Below are 18,276 nucleotides of genomic sequence, written 5' to 3'. Positions count from 1 at the left end.
ATTATTAGTAGTTTGACTCTTTTCCCCCCTCCATTTGCTAACCTTGATCTAAATGAACAAGAAAAAAATAAATAAGAAATGGAAAAATAAAAACAAAAATAAAAATACAAAAGAAAAATCCTTCTAGGCACAGAAATGACAAGAAAACATGGTAATTTCATGTAAAAATAATTCACCCTCTTTCCCCCCCCCCCCTCCTCCCCAAAAATAAAATTCACATTCAGATTAAAAGAAGAAAAGCAAAATCTAGACAGCTAGCCAGATCCCAAAAGTAAACTCATATGTAAAAACTAAGGGCCCTGTCCTTTTTTCCTTTCCGTCACTCCAGTCTCTCTCTTTCTCTTTCCCCCTCATTCTCACTCTCGCCCGCCAGGAGCAACCACTGCAGATCTCTTCGTTCTGTTTACGACCTTTTTTCTCTTCTGGGTGCCCAATTTTGCGTTCGGCACTTCTGCTGCTGACACCAGACGTTCAGTCTAGCCTTGGAACTTTGTCGTTCTTTCTCCTCGGTTCTTATCATCCTCGACTTCTTCAACGGAAAACAAACTATTTTTCCTTTTCTCTGAGCGCTGTGTTTCATCCATCTATCTCGCCCACCCGCTCACCCACTCTAACCAACCAACACACTCTCCGCCCACCATGGGTCTTTTCAAGCGCAAAGACTCTAAGAACTCGATCCAGAGTGAGAAGGATGAGCAGGAATCCTTTGCCTCCGCCAACAGTGCCCGTACCTCGAGTGCATCGTTGAGATCCCCCGGGTATAAGGGAAGCGGGTTGCCTGCCTCCATACCAGAGATGCCGATTGCCAAACCGCCCGATCCAGCCCTGGATCCCGCAGCTTATTTGCGGAGCATCCACGCCGTCCGCGAACGATGCTCATACGTTCTCAACAAGGCGAAGAGAAACAGACTCAACCACTTTGATGTTGATATGAGCAAATTCATTGCCACTGCCTCGTACATTGTATCTATCATCAAGGTTAGAGGAAACTGCACGCACTTTGGGGACCCCCCGTCGTATTTGTCTCAGGATTCGGTGTGCTAACCAAGCTGGTTCCTTCTAGAGAGACTATGCTCCCGACTACGACGCGATTCCTCCTCATGGACGCTGGCAGCACTTTGACGTGGGTGGCCGACCCCGCGTCAACCAACTGCTTCAGTCCTGGCCTAGTACTATTGACGCGCAAGAACGGACCCGTCGGCTGATCGATCTGTTTGTCGTCTCCGTTCTTCTTGATGCGGGCGCAGGGAACGGATGGTCCTACAAATCCAAGGAGTCGGGCAAGATCTACTCTCGCAGCGAAGGCTTGGCAGTAGCTACGTTGGAAATGTTCAAGAGTGGCTTGTTCAGCAGCGACCCCACCGAACCCTGTCAGGTGGACGGCGCTGGGCTCAAGAAGATTACCGTGGAGGTGCTTGCTAAGGGAATGCAACACTCGGAGCAGAACCCGCTTGCAGGCATTCAAGGTCGCGCTGGACTGTTGATCCGACTTTCCGAAGCTTTGAACAACCAAGACTTCTTCGGCGTCGATGCGCGACCCGGAAACTTGCTAGGTAAGCGAAGACCGACCGGTCTGTCTTCTGCCTAACACCGGCTAACCTACGATATGCAGATTACCTTCTTTCCCACCCGTCTACACTCGCCTCGTCCGTTCCGATCGTTCCTATCACCACCCTCTGGAGTGTGCTCATGGACGGACTCACCCCGATCTGGCCTCCATCGAGAACGCAGATCGACGGCCTGTCTATCGGAGACGCATGGCCCTGCTCTGATCTACCTAAATCGCCACCCGCACAGCCCTGGGAGAACATCGTCCCGTTCCACAAATTGACGCAATGGCTCTGCTACTCCATCATGGTTCCCATGTCGAAATTGATGAAGATCCACTTTGCGGGCAGTGAACTGCTGACGGGTCTTCCCGAATATCGCAACGGCGGCCTCCTGATTGATATGGGACTGTTGAGTCTGAAGGAGAAAGACCTGGAGCGCGGGCTCACGGCATACAGAGAGAATGCTCAGATTAAAGGACAGCCAAATGTCGAGGTTGTGCCCCTTTTCTCGACGGATGATGATGTGGTGGTGGAGTGGCGTGCCGTCACTGTTGGCTTCCTAGACGAGCTGTTGTCAGAAGTCAACGGGCAGCTTGGGCTGGTAGGAGAAGACCAGTTGACACTTGCACAGATGCTAGAGGCAGGCTCATGGAAGGTAAGCTGGAAATCCATGTCTGATACCTATTGAGGTGAAAACATGCTGACAAGCAACTCTAGGGTGGTCGCGAGATCGCCGAAGTATCCAGGCCCAATACGAAGGAGCCTCCCATCATGATACGCTCGGACGGCACTGTTTTCTAATGATCGCATACCTCGTTGATTTCCTGGATACCTGACTCCGCCAGCTCGCGTTTGCTGATTACCTTACGGCTGGTGGACGTGCTTATGACTTTGATGACCGGATATTCCTTCGCCTTGTTACATATTTACTGTTCTCCCTCTCTGCGTGTGAAGAACACCATTCGGGTCGATTCTGGACTGGAACGCCTTGAATGTTATACCTAATTGGCGTCTGCTGTACATTTGTTTCTACTAGGGGGGGTTCTGATATTTTACTTTTCATGTACACATGGATATTGGTCTGTACATTCTACATCAATCATTACAGGGGAATGAATTGAAAGAAGTCGCAAAGAGGTTCTCGAGTACTTGTATCAACAACTGCACAACTGTACAACTGTATGTACATACAGTACAGTCTTTATGATATATCTTGACTACCTTTTGAGGGGAAGCCCACGTGTGAGTCTCCAGGCTTAATATGGAAATGACCCGATGCGTGTAACTGCACGTGACTGGAAGGTAGCAGCCTCCGGAACATTGTTGACCCAAACAGCGATGACGCTTGAGAAGGACGGGGAGGACGGGAGGGAGAGGCTGGGCTGGTCCACCAACTCCTCCGGCCCTTTGCTTGAGCGAGCCTTCGTTCTGTAGCTTCTCTACCTCCACTTACCAATCTCCCCTTGCAAGATCCACTTTCAGATGGATGAAAACTACCTTTCTTCTCCCATTGATTAGCACTCTCTCCTCCTCATTCCTGATCTCTCCGGTTGAGATTCTATCCTTCTCTTAAGTGCGGGGTACGGTCAACGGGATAGTAATCCCCCCCCCCCCCCCCCCCCAAATATGGATCTCCGCAAGAAGAAGAGAAAGGTTCTTCTGATGGGGAAGAGTGGCTCGGGGAAATCTTCTATGCGATCAATTATCTTCAGCAACTACGTGGCCAAGGATGTCCGACGCCTGGGTGCCACCATTGATGTCGAGCATAGTCATGTCAAGTTCATGGGGAACCTCACGCTTAACCTTTGGGATTGCGGAGGGTAGGTCAATCAACACCTCGGGCCTTGCATTGAATAATCCATCCATTGACCGAAGATTCTCATTCTAGACAAGATGCCTTTATGGAGACCTACCTCGCTTCCCAACGAGGCAACATCTTCTCCGACGTTGCCGTCCTCATCTACGTCTTCGACATTGAGTCCCGCGAGGTCGAGCGCGACCTCGACACCTACAACGCCATCATCAATGCCTTGAAGGAGTACAGCCCCAACGCCCACGTCTTCTGCCTCGTCCACAAGCTCGACCTCATTCAGGCCGAGCACCGGCAACGGATCTACGACGAACGCTCCGCCATGATCCGCAGCCGGTCGGAGCACTTCTCCATCGACACCTTCGGCAGCAGCATCTGGGATCAGTCCCTCTACAAGGCCTGGGCTGGCATCGTCCACAAGCTCATCCCCAACCTGACGGTCATCGAGCGGTTTCTCCACGCATTCGCCAAACGCGTGGATGCCGAGGAGGTCATCCTCTTCGAGCGCTCCACCTTCCTCACCGTCACGTCCGTGTCATCCGAGATCGGCGACATGAACCCGATCTACGACCGCCACGAGCGCCTCTCCAATATCATGAAGGCCTTCAAGCACTGCGCCGCCCGCAACACCCACACCACGCCCGCGTCTGCGGGGTTCGTCGTCATGCACACCAAGACCCCGCAGTTCAACGTCTTCCTCGGCCGGTTCACGGACAACACCTACATCTTCTTGGTGGTGCCCCCCGGCGAAGCGGCCTACAACTGCGCCGTCCTCAACACCATGCTCGCCCGCGAGGGCTTCTCCAAAGCGGCGGCCACCGGCCACGGCGATGGATTCCCGCTCCCTACCGTCGAATCGCCCGACGGGACCAATGGGGCGCATGATTGATTTACCATCAAAGCAATCGACCAAGAGATCAAATTGACCTCCCCATCAAGAGTTCATCAGCAATGGCACGCGGTCCGTCCGATGTGGAAGAAGCGTATGCGCGGCTCTCCGCCTTCACATCCACCATAACAAGGAGCATATCCCCCTGTCTAAAGGGGCCAAAAAGGGAGGGTCTAACTCCCCCCCCCCCCCCTATATCCTCTATCCCACCCCATGCCAAACAACCTTACTGCACCACCAAGCAAACTAGACACCACACCCACGCTTCCAATTCCTTTGGCCCCGACCGGAGAAATCTCAGTGCCTGCATTGAACCACACAATGCAACTCCCCTTCCCCCCCCACACTCCTATCCTTCAAAGATACCCTTCAATCTCCAAACCTGATCATCATGCGCCGCATCGTCAATCTCCTAAGCCTTTGTCCTGTATGTATCTGTGTATGTATTCAAGCCTTGTCAGCTCAAAAATCCTTTATAAATAAAAAGCTTCCCACTTCTTCGACCACATCCCACTACTTACCTTGTCCCATTCCCACGCAAAGCATGCTTTGGCATAGTCGTCACCGACTCCTCATTCCTATACCTGATTCTCCAAAGAACTCGATAGCCTACATACATATCTCTATATATTCTCTCAACCCTCTCATTCCTTGCCTGCCTTCCTTCTCTTCCTAGTGTCATCCTCTTCTACATCCATTTCGGGAATCACAATTGGGTGTCCGGTTACTAAGTTAGTAGGTTGTGTTATTAGTAAGTACCTAGTAACCAACCCTACGGATGGTCTATCCGGCGGCTCTCTCTCGGCCGACTTCGATTCTAATTCCCGCCGACGATGTCTTCGACGCCGACCAAACACCGTTAGCTTTTCCGCTGGTTTTTCTCCATCTGAGCTCGAAGCCTGAGACCTGAGACCTGAGACCTGAGACCTGAGACTTGAGGCCTGAGGCAGAGCAGAGACAACGATGCGGATGTACACTACAAAGCCAGCACTATCACCCTAAGTACGGAATACTTCCGTCTGGACATAGAAGGAGGGATATACAATCATACTTCCGAGAGAAATGAAAAGAGGTCGCGAGTAGGGCTGCTCCGGCGTCCGGCTCTTCCCTACCCAAACGACTCTCAAAGGAGAAGCAAGGGGAAAGCACGACAGCCAACCTGTTTTCATGACTGTGTATGTATAGAAATGCCAGGTACTGGGCTGATCCATGGGCAAGGAGGGGGAGAAAGTATTTATAATAGATCTGATTTGGACTAGAAGAAGAGACAGAAAAAAAAAGACGGGACATGCGAAGTGGGGGTGGGAGGGTTGGAAAACGCTATACATCATTGTACATCTGGCATGCGGACGGCGATATCGCCCGACTGGGTTATATATCGTACCCAGGGGAGAGAAGGGTATTGTAGCTATCGAAGCCATCGGGTTAGCGGGAACCGAACTATTCAAGAAATCTATAATGGATGTATTAAGACGTTACAACATACCTTTGGTTCGGTGATCTTCAAGTACCGTACTTGGATCCCACTGGTGGTGAAATAGGGGATCTCGAACTTGACGTTGATCGGCCGCTTGGCCTTGCCTTGGCCGGTGCCGCCCATGCTGCCGCCGAAGCCGCCCGTCATGCCGCCGCCGTGCTCGTCATCGCCCTTGACGGAGGGCAGTCCCAGCTCCGCGCGCATCAGGAACTCCTTGCCGCCGCCGAACTGCTTGATCTTCCAGATGATGGCGGACTTCTCGGGGGCGTAGTGGACGGTGCCGATGTTGGTGCGGAACCGCGGCGAATCGGCATCTTCCGGCACGGGGACGAGGATCTCGACATTGTTGGCTGTGCTGCGGCGCTTGAATTGCGCTTTAGCCTATCGTTTGTAGCGGATGTGTGCCGTTAGTCAACCAACCCTGAACATCGCATCTGCCCCTCTCTCAGGATGGTCAACGCACCTTTAGCATGTACTCCATTCGCGAACCAGAGTGAGATTCGACTAGACACTCCACCCAGATCAACGGCTTCACCTGCGTGTTCAACCGGTAGCTCATGAGCTCGAACTCGCCATCCGGCGGGATGAAGCTGATGGTGCGGTCGTTCTCGAAGCGCGAGAGTCGCACGCACTGGTGGAACTTGACATCCTCCATCTCGACGGCCTTGCCGCGCGTGGCGCGGCCCGTGGTCTCGAACATGACCTTGTCGTTCAGGCCCAGCCGCAGCTCCGGCATCCCACTCAGGTAGCACTTCATCTTGATGGCGCCCAGAATCTCCGATCGCAGCACGTTACCAGACGCGGAGACGAGGAGGTTCAGGGACTCGACAACATCGAGGAAGACTTCGTTCTTGCGGTAGCGGATCCCCTCGCTTCGCCAGGAGACGGCATTGGTGACCGCGATAGGTGGTCGGGCTTGGACTTCGAGCTTGTGTGATTCTTGTGTGATGTATCTGGAATTATTGCGCACCCCGAGTCAGCACCCCGCTGTTTTTGTTTGAGGAAGAATCCGCCATGTGCTTTTTTATTTGGGCAAGCAGCAGACCGATCCAAGAAACTTACTCTTGCAAGATCTTGCTCTCCGTGGTCTGCGGGTACCCGAAGTCCATCATCTCATCGAGTAATTCATAGATAATAACGAAATTGTCCCGGATACTTTCCTCCTCCAACACCTTGAAGTATTCCGTAAACACCTCGACGATCTTATGTAGGAAGAGGAGGATCTCGGTGGCATTGGTGTTCTTCTTAGTCAGGGCCAGGATGTAGAGGTTGCTGTGACGGATGTAGAGGTACTATGCCGAATGCCATAATTAATAAAAACGAACCAATCCCAAATATAGCTGCGGTAGGCACCACGTTTCCAAGCAAGAACGCATTGAGGTGGTATGGGAGGGGGGTGATGAGTGATGCTGGTACGAAGCCAGCAGCAACTGGGTGCGGGCTGCGGGGAACAGCGGGGGTAAATAGGGAGGTGCATGTGTGTGCGCCGCACCTGCGGCGGCGGCGGCGGCGGCGTTGCGGCGAAGCAGGTCGATACGTACATTGATTCCTTCGTGGGAGAAGCAGGGGGCGACAGCGGAGCTCTCTTCTTCGGCGTCGCTGAGGAGGATAGGGAATTTCTCGACCGCGGACATAGGGATGTCTCCGCGATAGTTCCGGGCTAGAAGGGTCTACTAAGACGGTCAGGTACCAGGGGGGGAGAATGGACACGGAGGCACTGCTGGGGTAGTTTTACCTTGCCCTTCAGATCCAGGAAGAAAATAGCCGACGCCATGGCGACAAGGATGGGAAGAAATCCGACGTCGAGGGAGTAGGGAAGTGGTCAAGAGTGAGAATTGGCCAGGAAGGAGATGGAGATGGGAAGGGGAGTCGGTGCGGGAGAGAGACGCTGGCGAGTGTGAACGGGGGAGGCCAGCCAGACCACTAGTTACTCGACATGCTTGTTGGATCTAGAAAAAGGGAGGGATTTGAGCTGAAGGTGAACAATGTCAGTTGAGGTCAATGGAGGAGAAGCATCAACAGCGCTGCAACAAGATACACGTACAGTACAAGATGGTTGGTGTATCTGACCTTAAAGTTAAGGCAGTTAGTGAACTCATACCTAAAGTTGTCAATGGGCTGGATTGCGGCTGTCCGTCTGGCCTGATACAAACCTTACACCAGACCCCCTCGCATTCTGGCCATTCATTACCAGTTTTAACGTCTGGTAAGTAACCACGCCTCAGGCATCAGGACACGTGCCGCTAAGCCTTCTCAGGGAGCCGAGCTACTCTCAAAGAAGTCTAGCGCAGTAGACACCAAGCACACTATAAATTCGCATTTCTGCTGCCAATTTTCCTCCGGCTTTTTTTTTTTCTTTTCTTTCTTTGTACCATACGCCCTTTCTAGACAGTGCAAGCCAGTGTAAATTGCATCCAAGCGATTTCCAAGTTCAACTCGACATTCTGTTGGTTGTTCTCGGTTTTCCATGGCTGATCTTGCGATACCAAGGTGCGAAGACGATGCATCGAATTTTTCGAGGGTTCCATAAGAGCTGGCCGAGTATTTTGCTTACTGTTACTCGGGCGGTGTCAGAGGAACCGTACATTCCTATCTTTTTCTCTTAATCTATGTATTGTCCACCTTAACCTGCTACATGCTATGTACTCGAATATCCAGGAGCGAGTAAAGAAATCTTGCGGGTTGGTATTTGCAGTTCCATATAGCACAGGTCGTAGTAGTGGTGGTGGTGGTTAAAAATACATAATATACGGTCGAACGAAAAGTGATGATCCCCCAGTACACAAGTGGGAACCAAGATCCCCTAGGACAAAAAAAAAGAGAAAAGGCAAAAAAGGAAAATAAACGCCTAGATATGCTCCCTGCGAAGAATTGCCCCGAAGAATTCAAATTCGGTCCTGCCTCCCCGACGTCTTCATGCCTCGAGCCCAAGGCCCAGGGGTTTGAGTATCCGCTCACGTGCCACCTTGTTGGCGACGTCGCCGCCCTTCTCCAGCGAGATGGCGCCGATAATAGCGTACATCGTGTGAGCGAGAACGAGTTCCAATCCGGAAGCCTGGAGGTTGAGAGGCTAGAGAGGTTGAGAGACCACACGTTAGCCACAGCCTGTTTTCCCCATCTCACGTGCGCTCTCCATTGTAGCATGATAGAAACCGGGGGGGGGGCTTAGGGGGAAAAAGAGCATCGGTTTTCATTCCAACCCAACGCAATTCACTCACCTGCCGAGGAGACCATCTCAAAACCTTCTGGAGTGCGTATTTGTTTGCCAATTGCGCCATCTTGGCCTTGTGTGTCATGAAGTTCTTGACGTTGTAAGAGAGGTTGCTCAAGCCCTCCAGATCGGGATGGGTAAAGGGCGTGCGGCCATAGGCGTCCGGAGTCGGGGCGCTGGCAGCTGGACCCTGCACCAGAGCCAGCGAAGCCTGTAGTTTGACGATGCGTTTGCCTATCAACAGAAGGAAAAATCGAAGGTTAGCCGCCGCCGCCGTCGTCATGTCATCGGTAAAAGTGGGAAGGAAGCCCTTCGTCCCCCCTCTTCCTCCCTTCTTCCCCCGTACGTACCCAAGAAAGCCAAACGATCGTTGTAACCTCTCCGTCCCTGATCAAAACTCTTGTGCGTCACCGCTAGCCATTTGACCTCGTCCGATAGTACCTTGTCGCCATCAGGGCCGAGCAGGCCGATGTAGAACCGATCGAGGACTTTGGGGTCGGAGTTGGAGTTCCAGGCCGGGCGTTTGGAATCAATGCGCAGACTGAAGGGGGCCTTCGCACGCTCGGGCGTGTAGGACCACCGCGGCCGATCTTGCTGGCTGGCAGGCGCGGCCTCCGTGGATGTCGACAACGCTCGCCGCGGAAGGAGAGCGGATTCGATCGCGCTGGGACGAGCGAGGGTGCGGCACGCGGGGCCGGAGAGTGTCCTGACCGCGCGAGTGGACAGTGTTGAAGCCATTGAATCTGTGAGAGACCGGAACTCGGAGTGGTGGAGAAGGGGTGTGAGAGTGAGGAGTTCGCCAGTCCGGGGCTGTCTCTCTTTTTTTTTTTTTTGGCACGGTCGATGGCAACAACAACTATGATTGATGATGGACTTCCAGGAAGAATTCGGAGATGCGCTATTCCAGATTGGGTTAGTACATCCTCCGGCGCTCCCCTTCAGTCCCGTTCTGGCGGGCCGGGGCATGAGCGGCTACAGCACTGTACTGTATAGTACCTTAACAAATCTTGTAGGTTATACATGAGTAAGTTACCCCTCTCGCCACAGTAATAACAATTGAATTTGCTATGCTAGCCTAATACAGGGCTTTCGAGCTCTAACGGGCTGGGTCTGTGGACCAATATCGCGACCCATCTCCAACAATGGCTCCGGGGACATCTCCGCGTTATCGGAACCCGGCATTGGTACTATATATCTTGCCATTAACCTCAAAGTTGACACATGAGTATCTACCCTCTCTCTCATCATATTCAAGGCCCACTGTATGCCAATGAATGCCGTACTATGAACCGACGGAAGGTTACGTACTTCCCCATGAATCCCCTTCTCTCCCTCTTCTACGATGGGGCGAGATCTTAGGGTAGATCTAGGCGCAAGAACCCGTAAGCTCCAGTGACTTGCTAGATCACTTCGGAGTTCGAGACGAAAGATACGAGGGACAAGCACCAAATCGATAGGACCTTCGTCAATGTAAATGTAATAATGATTGTAGCCTGTCGGAACACGAGTCATCTACGGAAGAGCTATTCGTACGCTACAGTTGACAGGATGGACGGGAACCTCAGAGAGTAAACCGCCCAGCCCCGAGCCAGCCTGCCCGTCCTAAGTGAGAGCTGCCCGCCTGGAGACTCTTTCTACACCGCAATATGGCCTGACAGGGGAGGGGGGTAAGGGCCGCATATCACTTCCTACCCTGTCTGTAATGTGTAACAACCAGGAGCCGAAATTTCGGATGACGGAAACCTCGGGGCAGTTTCCGTGTCACCCCTGTCGGTCCGTTCTTCCTTGTGTATATCCAACGTGCAATGGAGCTGTTAAGATCCATCCCTCCAGTGGACGAGTCGGAAGAGCTCGGTGGAACGGCCTCTGCATATTTCGTATGCCCTGGACAGTCGTGGTCCATCATTTTAGACAGGCTCGGCCGACACAAACAGACCAGCGGTAAAGAGCTTCGCTTTTATCGCACTGCCAAGATTGAGGAGCAAGGTGATACCAGTCGCCCTCGGGACAGTATACTTCAAAGCTGCTATTGACAGGGAACGTAACGACCGGGAGATTCTCGTTCCAACGGGCCAGTGTTGCACTGGCAGGTGATATAGATTGAACGCAAGGCGAAGAGGAGACGAGTCCTTCTCAAAGCCCCCGAAACTCTTGAGCCAACAACGAGAACCCCTCAAGGTGTCAATTCTTTGTATTGGACCCCGTTCTCCGGACGACACCGCTCTGCGGGGAACATAGATCCAATTGCAGTTACCCGTAAAGTGAGTAGTAGGAAGTCAAGAGCAAGCCACTTACCACAAGATCCTTTGATTAGGAAGGAGTACGATGCCCAGCGGCCGTTGAACGCCTTCTACCCGACTCTGAGCAGCTACTCCGTCAGAAGCCGTCGGGAGGAAGACTTGAGACATCACTGGAGGCGGTCTCATGCATTAGCCGTTTAGAAGAAAGAGCTTGGTCAGGCAATTTGCCGAGACTTGGGGTCAGAATCGTTTCGATTCTGGGTGCTTTGGATTCGAGCTCAGAAATCTGTCCACGTGCTTCCGCGTGATAGACATGGCATCCAAGAGGCCTTCGTCGTACAGGAATATCCATATACCCGAAACTACTATCATGCCGTTTGCAGACCGCTTCTAGAAATCCAGGCTGACTGGAAAGATCCGACGAAGACCTGCCTCGGTGATGCGAAAATGGGCAATCTGGAGGAAGACGAGTAGGCAAATGGGGAACAGTGTACACGTAATAGAGCGAGTCACCAGTAACGGGCTTGCCAGATGCTTCAAGGTTGACTTTTACTGTAAGCTTGATGGTCGATGGGCGCAGTATTGCAGAGGCCGGTTGTTTGCAAAGATGGAAGCTCTCCAGAATCCCTGTATCGAAGCAAACTTTCTGGGGCCGCGTCTATGCAAAGGCAAACGCACCCTCGCCCCCAATTCCCCGGGAATCCTGAAGCCACAATTCGGGCCAAGCTGCCGGAATCGCCTTAGAGGGTGGAAGATCGTAAAACGTCCATCTGGCGTCTACGTTCCAGGGTCTGTTCGCAAGGTGTGTGCATCGACCCTCGGCCCTAGGTATGGAGAGCAGGCAGAAAATACCAGCCTCAATTTCTGGCCCAGGTTCTAAGATCTGAGGTAATATGACTTGCGATAGTCAAAAGACGTGAGGGAGTTTCGATGCTTGTTAGTTCACACAGCGTGCCGGTGATCGGTCAGTCTGCTAGTATGTCTTGGCTCATCATAGTTCTTCTGTTCTCTTTCTCCAGTGTGTCTGAGGTATTGTCTTGTAGTCAAAGACCAAGACACGCGGCTGCAAGCACACTGTCCGACATCTTTAGACGAGACTCATTCCCGTCGGTCCCTTGCAGACAAGGCGGGAGACTCATCGAGATCTATCAACGCTGGCGGAGTGATCGGCGTTAAGGCCATTGGAAATGTCATATCCCCCACGCGGCCTCTTGCCGTGGAGACGGAAGTCGAACAGTATAGCGGTGTACGACCCAGTCCAGAGCCCATTTCGACCCGGTCTCTGGACTTCAGAATTGGCAGTATATAAAGGGAAGGTTGTAGCTCGCTCTGCAGTGACTCCTCATCAGACCTCTTGTGTGCGTGTGTGTGCCTCGCATTGCCTTCGTCTTATATCTCAGAAGCAGCTCCAGTCAATTGTTCCCCCCTCTGTTTGTCAGTGGTATCAAGCAAGCCCAAGACATCCTCCTCTCCGGGCTACGAAAATACCCCGAGCTATCCGCAGTCTGCCTATCCGGTTCGATTCTTCACAGCGCAACATGTCACTCTGGACAATGTACAACTTCCGTTCCGAAGTTTGGTCGGGCATGGTCCTTCTTCCAGTTGAGATCAACAGGGAGGGAATTCCTTTGAGTAACTGTTCGGTCCATGATCCGCCTTCACCTCAGCCTTTCCCTCCCAACCCTCCGCCAAGTCCGGCATGAAATCAGACCATGATGATCGATAGTCGTTGGATCAATAAGGAATTCCTGTATAGGTGAGGACATTCTTTCCCGCTCGAGCGTGCACATGCTGCGAGAGACATGCAGATGCGCACCTTGAGAGCCAAAGACATAGAAGTATCGGTTCTAACTATGTAACAGACGAAGAAGTGGCACATGGCAATACTGCGGCTAGGATTGCGGCTGTTCAAGCACCAAAGGCGACAAAAGAAAATCATCGGCGTGAAGAATTTGTTTAGCAGGGATTGTGAAATTGAAATAGGGAAACCGTTATAGACTGGACCGAAGATGGGGGTTCTGGAGTTATTGTTGCAAATGTTCTAGAGAATGATATTAGTCCGGCTACAATGTTAGTGATATGCGCAGTATGTGGTGCTGTTTTCGCGTGCTGTCTTCGTATGCTGTATGAATCAATCCCCCCTATACCAATATCCACGACAGGGGCTCAATGTCCGAGGATTGCCCTACGAAATGGTACACGGCCGCTTCCTTCTGCAGGCCGTGTAAAACATGTCTTCATGACGAAGACGTAGGAGACCGGGATTTTCCAAAAGAAAAAAAAGCAATCAGTCATCCATTGACTGGCTATTGAATATATATTGCAAGAAGAACATTTTAGACAGAGCAGGAATCAAAAGGTATGGCACAAGCGAAATCACAGCAAAGCAAGAATCAGAGCGCTAATCGTACTCAGGCCAACCACAGTCCAGCCGGTCTTGATGACCTGGGGGTTGGTGAGACCGCGACCGGTATCCCAGATCAAGTGACGAACACCGTTCATGCAGTGGTAGGTGAAAGGCATGGCCATGGTAGCCTTGAGGAGGACCTTGGCGAGGACGGGGAGGGCACCGAAAGCGGCAACGGCGGAGGCAGAGCCGAGGTCCCAGCCGAGCATGGGAGAAGCGAGGTAGGCAGTCGCATAGAGGTATAGACTGCCGGACAGGGCGATACCGGTGATACGGTGCAAACTACTGCCGATCCAGGTGATCTGGGGCTTGTAGATGGAAAGGTGGGGAGCGACGGGGCGGCGCAGACGCTGCTCAGCAAGGAGCTTGTTGGGGTCGGAGGTGGTCGTGCTGGTGGTAGCTTGTCTAATCCGACGAGACAGTTTAGCGATCCTGTGTGCTATATCCCCACATGTGTCTAATCTCTCATGGCCTTCGCCTCACGCGGTTGCGGTCGAATTCGAGATCGCGACATCCACCCAATGGAGACGCCCGTCGCAACAATCCATCCATCCTTCGGCGCAGCGACTCACCTCATCTGAACATTTCTTCCGAGAGCAACGGCGGCAGGCGAGACGGAGTTCATCAAGGACCAGCGCAGGGCGTAGGGCTGCTGGACGGCGACTGCAAACGAATCGGTTAGCGGAGCCCCATGGCTGCAGGGTCGAGAAGCAAGAACGTACGCCGTCGCAGCGACTGCTGGGCAACCTTCTGAGAAAGCATTGTGACGCGTGTGAAAGGACCTGACAGGCGGCGCAGGGACTGGGGATTGAACAGTGGACAGAAAAAGGAATGTCGTCGTCGTTCGAGGTTCGTGGTCGACCAGGAAAGAAAGTAGCCTTGAACTCCCGACTCTCGTAGCGGTTCGGAATCACGGGACGGACAACCTCGGGTTCGACTCCAGGTCACGGGACCAGCTCCGGAGGGGAATTCTGGGCCAATGAGCAATGCTGCATTACCATTCGGAAGATTCATCTTCCATTCCCTCACCGCCCGCGCTTGTGCCGAGCTCTTTTCTTCATTTGTGTGCGTGTTTTCTCTTCCTCTCTCTTTCCTTTCCTTTCCTTCTCCCAAGGGTCTCCGCACACGTTGTCTACCATCTGGGATGATGTTGACGTGGTATGCAGGGCCTCACTGGTTCGGCATTCTGTCGTTTCCGCAGAGGTCAATGAGATACCTGAGAAGGACTTGTCCCGTCGTTAATCGCCCATTTGTCTCTCGTCAATGAGATGAAAGGGTTTCATATCAGGGTTACATGCTGTAGTCTGTAGTTGAAAGGTACTTGGTTGCCATTGTAGTCTCTGTGCATACAATCGGATGCTTGTCAAACGGCTTTCAATATTGGCAGCTGAGATCGTCTCCTGATTGAAGTCCTGCAGCTCTGATTTTAGAGTTTTGATTCAGGGTTTAGGTCACTGGGAACAGTGGTCATCTTCCTGCGGCCTGCAGCAGTGATGCCCGCCGGTGGTCTGTCTACCTACTGTTAACATGATCATGGATGTACGCGACTAGCGGCTCAAGAACAACAACAACTGGCCCCTGGAAGAGGCCAATCATCAAAGGGAACAGTCAGTCAAATGAGCAGTATCCCAACTGTCAATCAATTGCCGATGTTTGCACGAGCAACCCTTAACCCGGACTACCCTCAGATGTCGGCATTGTTAGGGCTGAGACAGCGGCATCTGATTGATAAGGGAAAACAACCCCACCGCAGATTTGATGCAGCATATCCAATCCCAATTCGCCAGTGATTATTCTCTTGCCGATGATCCTTTCGAGGGCGAGAGAACTATCGGGCCGAATGGAAGAACAATCGTGTCGGATTATCGACAAGCAATGGTTTTCACCCCGCTCCGATTTAGGCTAAATGACCACTGCTTACTGTCTGAGGGGAATGGTAGGTATACTATAGTCAGATGTATAAGTGGCCTGTTCTGCTGTTAGTCCTGAAGATGCGCCCGACTACTCTGGATGCTTCTAAAACTGGCCTTCAAAATTTACCAGGTAGTTTAGCCTTTCAGACGTCGTTATCGCTTGGTCCGGGGTGCAAGAAATTTGATACTCTCTTAAGCAGCTCTTTTTTGATAGCGGCTAGTAGATTTCTTACTGCAGTACAATAGTCTGGTGAGCAGCTGGATTAGTATCAGAAGGCAGAGAAACACTGTCAATATGGTGTTTCTACTGATTTACGGAACACGTGCAGGCTCATATCATTGTTATCTAGGAACTGACCCAATGTGCTATAGTCAGAGGCACTTTCCTACTGGTCGCTAAAACGGTGCAAATTACGGAGTAGTCTGTTAACGTTGCTTAAACACGATTGCCTAAAATACCCCAACTATCAAACCACCAAAACAGTAGACAATTGAGTGGGATAGTGTGGGAGGCTGTATTGTGACGCTTATTCATCGAAAGCTAGTGATTTACCAGTCTTGTTAGCTAAAGTCCTGAAACTTTGCCTTCTGCAAATGGATAACCATACTTGATGAGACTATTTCCGTTTTCCCGGATAGGCACAGAAGGTAGAAATCGAGGGCCGCTTTACACATAGGAAGCAAGGATTGTCTTTATTGTGAGAAGGATATTGGGTGTTATTATATACAATACTTACTAGTTACGAAGCTATGATCGTGTGATCTATAACTTACCTTTCCAATACTCCAATTTTGACTATACCTTAGGATAACAAGAATGCATCTATGATAATATATACTATCATTCTTAGCTCTGTACCTAGGTAATCTTTCTCTGTCTACCAAACAAGAAATACTACTTTGCATGAGTCTGGTCACTGCGTGGTTGTAGTTCGAATTCGAATCTCTCTTGCAGGCTTTCTGTCTCTCCGGAATACCAACTAACCCTCGGTCTGGAAAGACATGGCATATCGGCGAGTCCACTCCTGGGCAGTCTTCTCAAACTCTGCCGAGTTCTCCAACCACATCTGTGCCGCCTCTGGCCGCAATGGCATTGATGTCCCGCCCTCCTCTTCCATAAATTGTCCAGGGCTTCCAATCAATGCAGCAACCGAGATCAGAACCACTCGGATAGAAAGAGCCTTGCTCCAATCCTCTTCCAAGATGTTCAAGCAGATCCTGCCATCGTGGCCGACATTCGGATGCCAGATCTTGGTCGCAAATCGACAATTGGGGGGGGGGCTGGCTCGGATACGACAAGGGGATAGAGAGAGAAATCTGGAACAAGCCCCCCTCATAGGGTGTGCCCTTCGGGCCAGCGATTGTCCCAATCATGTTGAGAAGGTCATTTTGCGCCGCCGGTGCAAATGACACGAAGGGGCATTGTGGTGAATGTGGTCCGTCTTCGACAGCAGCAAGAAGCTCAGCTCGCACACGGCGGTACGGATCGGGGGGTGACGACGCTGGCGGAGCAAGAACCCTGGCGATGGCGACAAAGTCCTTTCGGTGAACTTCTTCCATAATATGGGACTTTTTTCCAGTACGTAATCGATGGTTGCCGGCTAGAATGGATCTTGAAGTTATTGTGAGGATGTATGTAGAGTCTGCTTCTCGTGCTTGCAACTTGGAAGCAACGTGTTGACAAAGAGCCTTGAAGCCAACAGGCAAGTAAAATAAATAGGCAGATGCCATTCTTTGTACTCTATATTCCTTGAGAGGTTCCACGGAAACATGAAATCACGCGAAGTGGCTGACAATCGTTCAGCGGGGAACGGTGGTTATCGGATTGATTATCTCCGCAATTTACATGCTGTTTCTGTTCCATATATCGAATTCCTTGATTCGGCGAAGTGATATCCTACGACCTTGTGTCCTTGTGTCAATTACAAACACGAAGGTAGGTATAGTACCTTTGTCAAGCTAGTACAGAGTTGGCAGTGCTTATCAGAACAACGAGCTTGCTTTGTTTGACAATGCGCCGATCAGGCCATTCTGCTGCATCCCTCTTATAAGCACATTCCCCTCCTCTTCTCCGGTTCTACTCCATCATTCCTTAACTTGCTGCCATTATCAACTCACCTGGTACTCCTTCTCATACCATCATCACAATGGCTACCCCGCAGACAGCACTGGATGCTCTCCGCCAAAGGACCATTGTCGACTGCGATACAATGGATGAGCAAGGTCTGTGCAGCTTTTATTATCAGACCCATCGCTTCGAATGCGGAGCTAACCAAACTGTCGTCTATCATGATCAGTTGCCAAAACCTTCGGCCCCTTCCAGGATTGCACTTCCAATCAGGTACTGTATAGTCGTCCGCTGCAGCCGAGACAATCCCTAAGTATCATTTACTCACCAAACCATACTACCCCAGGCAATCGCATTGGGAGAGCTCTCCAAGCCCGAGCACAAGGACCTGATCACCGCATCCGTCAAAGAAGCAATTGAGCTATCTCCCAAGTTCCCCGGGCCCAGCGTCGAGGAATTGGCCGTCGAGATTGCAGTATGTAACGAATCAGCCCTTTCAAAACACCTCCAGCCAGCACACTGCTTAGGATGGGCGTAACTAACCCGGCCACGGCCATTAATCCTTCCTGGATAGACGATCAAACTCGCCCTCAAGATCGCCCCCCACATCACAGGCTACATCCACATCCAAACCAGCCCGTACTACTCCTACTCGACCACAAAGACCTTCACAAATGCGTGGAGTGCGTATATACACCCCATCCACCTTCC

At 51.6% G+C, this 18,276-nt stretch overlaps 6 protein-coding genes across 6 annotated transcripts; 2 read left to right on the top strand and 4 right to left on the bottom strand.

The window, feature by feature from the left end:
• Window positions 1-265: 265 nt before the first annotated feature.
• BO95DRAFT_447022 (URC4/urg3 family protein) lies at window positions 266-2,691 on the top strand. The gene is made up of 4 exons (XM_025587525.1): window positions 266-978; window positions 1,064-1,553; window positions 1,613-2,205; window positions 2,268-2,691. Exons 1-4 carry the CDS (start codon window positions 640-642, stop codon window positions 2,349-2,351), a joined length of 1,506 nt encoding a protein of 501 aa, XP_025437869.1. The 5' UTR covers window positions 266-639; the 3' UTR covers window positions 2,352-2,691.
• Window positions 2,692-3,176: 485 nt separating this feature from the next.
• On the top strand, window positions 3,177-4,249 carry BO95DRAFT_435809 (Rag GTPase GTR1; the record flags this gene model as incomplete). The annotated part of the gene is made up of 2 exons (XM_025585196.1): window positions 3,177-3,370; window positions 3,439-4,249. The coding sequence occupies 2 exons, from the start codon at window positions 3,177-3,179 to the stop codon at window positions 4,247-4,249; spliced, it is 1,005 nt and encodes a 334-aa protein (XP_025437868.1).
• An 858-nt stretch (window positions 4,250-5,107) lies between these two features.
• BO95DRAFT_447020 (AP-1 complex subunit mu) lies at window positions 5,108-7,820 on the bottom strand. The gene is made up of 7 exons (XM_025587524.1): window positions 7,771-7,820; window positions 7,462-7,698; window positions 7,268-7,396; window positions 6,789-7,018; window positions 6,190-6,679; window positions 5,736-6,107; window positions 5,108-5,657 (listed from the first exon to the last, which is right to left on the bottom strand). Exons 2-7 carry the CDS (start codon window positions 7,498-7,500, stop codon window positions 5,577-5,579), a joined length of 1,341 nt encoding a protein of 446 aa, XP_025437867.1. The 5' UTR covers window positions 7,501-7,698; window positions 7,771-7,820; the 3' UTR covers window positions 5,108-5,576.
• A 537-nt stretch (window positions 7,821-8,357) lies between these two features.
• Window positions 8,358-9,771, bottom strand: BO95DRAFT_447018 (mitochondrial 54S ribosomal protein mL57). Its single transcript, XM_025587523.1, has 3 exons — window positions 9,288-9,771; window positions 8,945-9,171; window positions 8,358-8,796 (listed from the first exon to the last, which is right to left on the bottom strand). Exons 1-3 carry the CDS (start codon window positions 9,673-9,675, stop codon window positions 8,641-8,643), a joined length of 771 nt encoding a protein of 256 aa, XP_025437866.1. The 5' UTR covers window positions 9,676-9,771; the 3' UTR covers window positions 8,358-8,640.
• Window positions 9,772-13,553: 3,782 nt separating this feature from the next.
• On the bottom strand, window positions 13,554-14,355 carry BO95DRAFT_517981 (succinate dehydrogenase cytochrome b560 subunit; the record flags this gene model as incomplete). The annotated part of the gene is made up of 3 exons (XM_025591936.1): window positions 14,307-14,355; window positions 14,157-14,247; window positions 13,554-13,989 (listed from the first exon to the last, which is right to left on the bottom strand). Exons 1-3 carry the CDS (start codon window positions 14,344-14,346, stop codon window positions 13,554-13,556), a joined length of 567 nt encoding a protein of 188 aa, XP_025437865.1. The 5' UTR covers window positions 14,347-14,355.
• Window positions 14,356-16,477: 2,122 nt separating this feature from the next.
• On the bottom strand, window positions 16,478-17,057 carry BO95DRAFT_456634 (UBC-like protein; the record flags this gene model as incomplete). Its single annotated transcript, XM_025588417.1, has 2 exons — window positions 16,478-16,715; window positions 16,792-17,057. The coding sequence occupies 2 exons, from the start codon at window positions 17,055-17,057 to the stop codon at window positions 16,478-16,480; spliced, it is 504 nt and encodes a 167-aa protein (XP_025437864.1).
• Between the last annotated feature and the right edge of the window lie 1,219 nt (window positions 17,058-18,276).

This window comes from Aspergillus brunneoviolaceus (genome assembly GCF_003184695.1).
Source record: "Aspergillus brunneoviolaceus CBS 621.78 unplaced genomic scaffold BO95scaffold_80, whole genome shotgun sequence".
In the NCBI taxonomy this organism is placed as follows: domain Eukaryota; kingdom Fungi; phylum Ascomycota; class Eurotiomycetes; order Eurotiales; family Aspergillaceae; genus Aspergillus; species Aspergillus brunneoviolaceus.
Note: the sequence above shows the minus strand (reverse complement) of the source record. Positions and strands in the feature narration are given on the sequence as shown.

Bases quoted from the DNA above. Each gene is read 5' to 3' on its own strand.
- BO95DRAFT_447020 (XM_025587524.1), bottom strand. From the start codon at position 7,500: ATGGCGTCGGCTATTTTCTTCCTGGATCTGAAGGGCAAG. The intron at 6,680-6,788 runs GTAAGTTTCTTG...CAATAATTCCAG, and splicing joins GAGAGCAAGATCTTGCAAGA to ATACATCACACAAGAATCAC. The intron at 5,658-5,735 runs GTATGTTGTAAC...TGGCTTCGATAG, and splicing joins TGAAGATCACCGAACCAAAG to CTACAATACCCTTCTCTCCC.
- BO95DRAFT_447022 (XM_025587525.1), top strand. From the start codon at position 640: ATGGGTCTTTTCAAGCGCAAAGACTCTAAGAACTCGATCCAGAGTGAG. The intron at 979-1,063 runs GTTAGAGGAAAC...GGTTCCTTCTAG, and splicing joins ACATTGTATCTATCATCAAG to AGAGACTATGCTCCCGACTA. The intron at 2,206-2,267 runs GTAAGCTGGAAA...AAGCAACTCTAG, and splicing joins TAGAGGCAGGCTCATGGAAG to GGTGGTCGCGAGATCGCCGA.
- BO95DRAFT_447018 (XM_025587523.1), bottom strand. From the start codon at position 9,675: ATGGCTTCAACACTGTCCACTCGCGCGGTCAGGACACTCTCCGGCCCC. The intron at 9,172-9,287 runs GTACGTACGGGG...TTCTGTTGATAG, and splicing joins CGATCGTTTGGCTTTCTTGG to GCAAACGCATCGTCAAACTA. The intron at 8,797-8,944 runs GTGAGTGAATTG...CAACCTCTCTAG, and splicing joins TGAGATGGTCTCCTCGGCAG to CCTCTCAACCTCCAGGCTTC.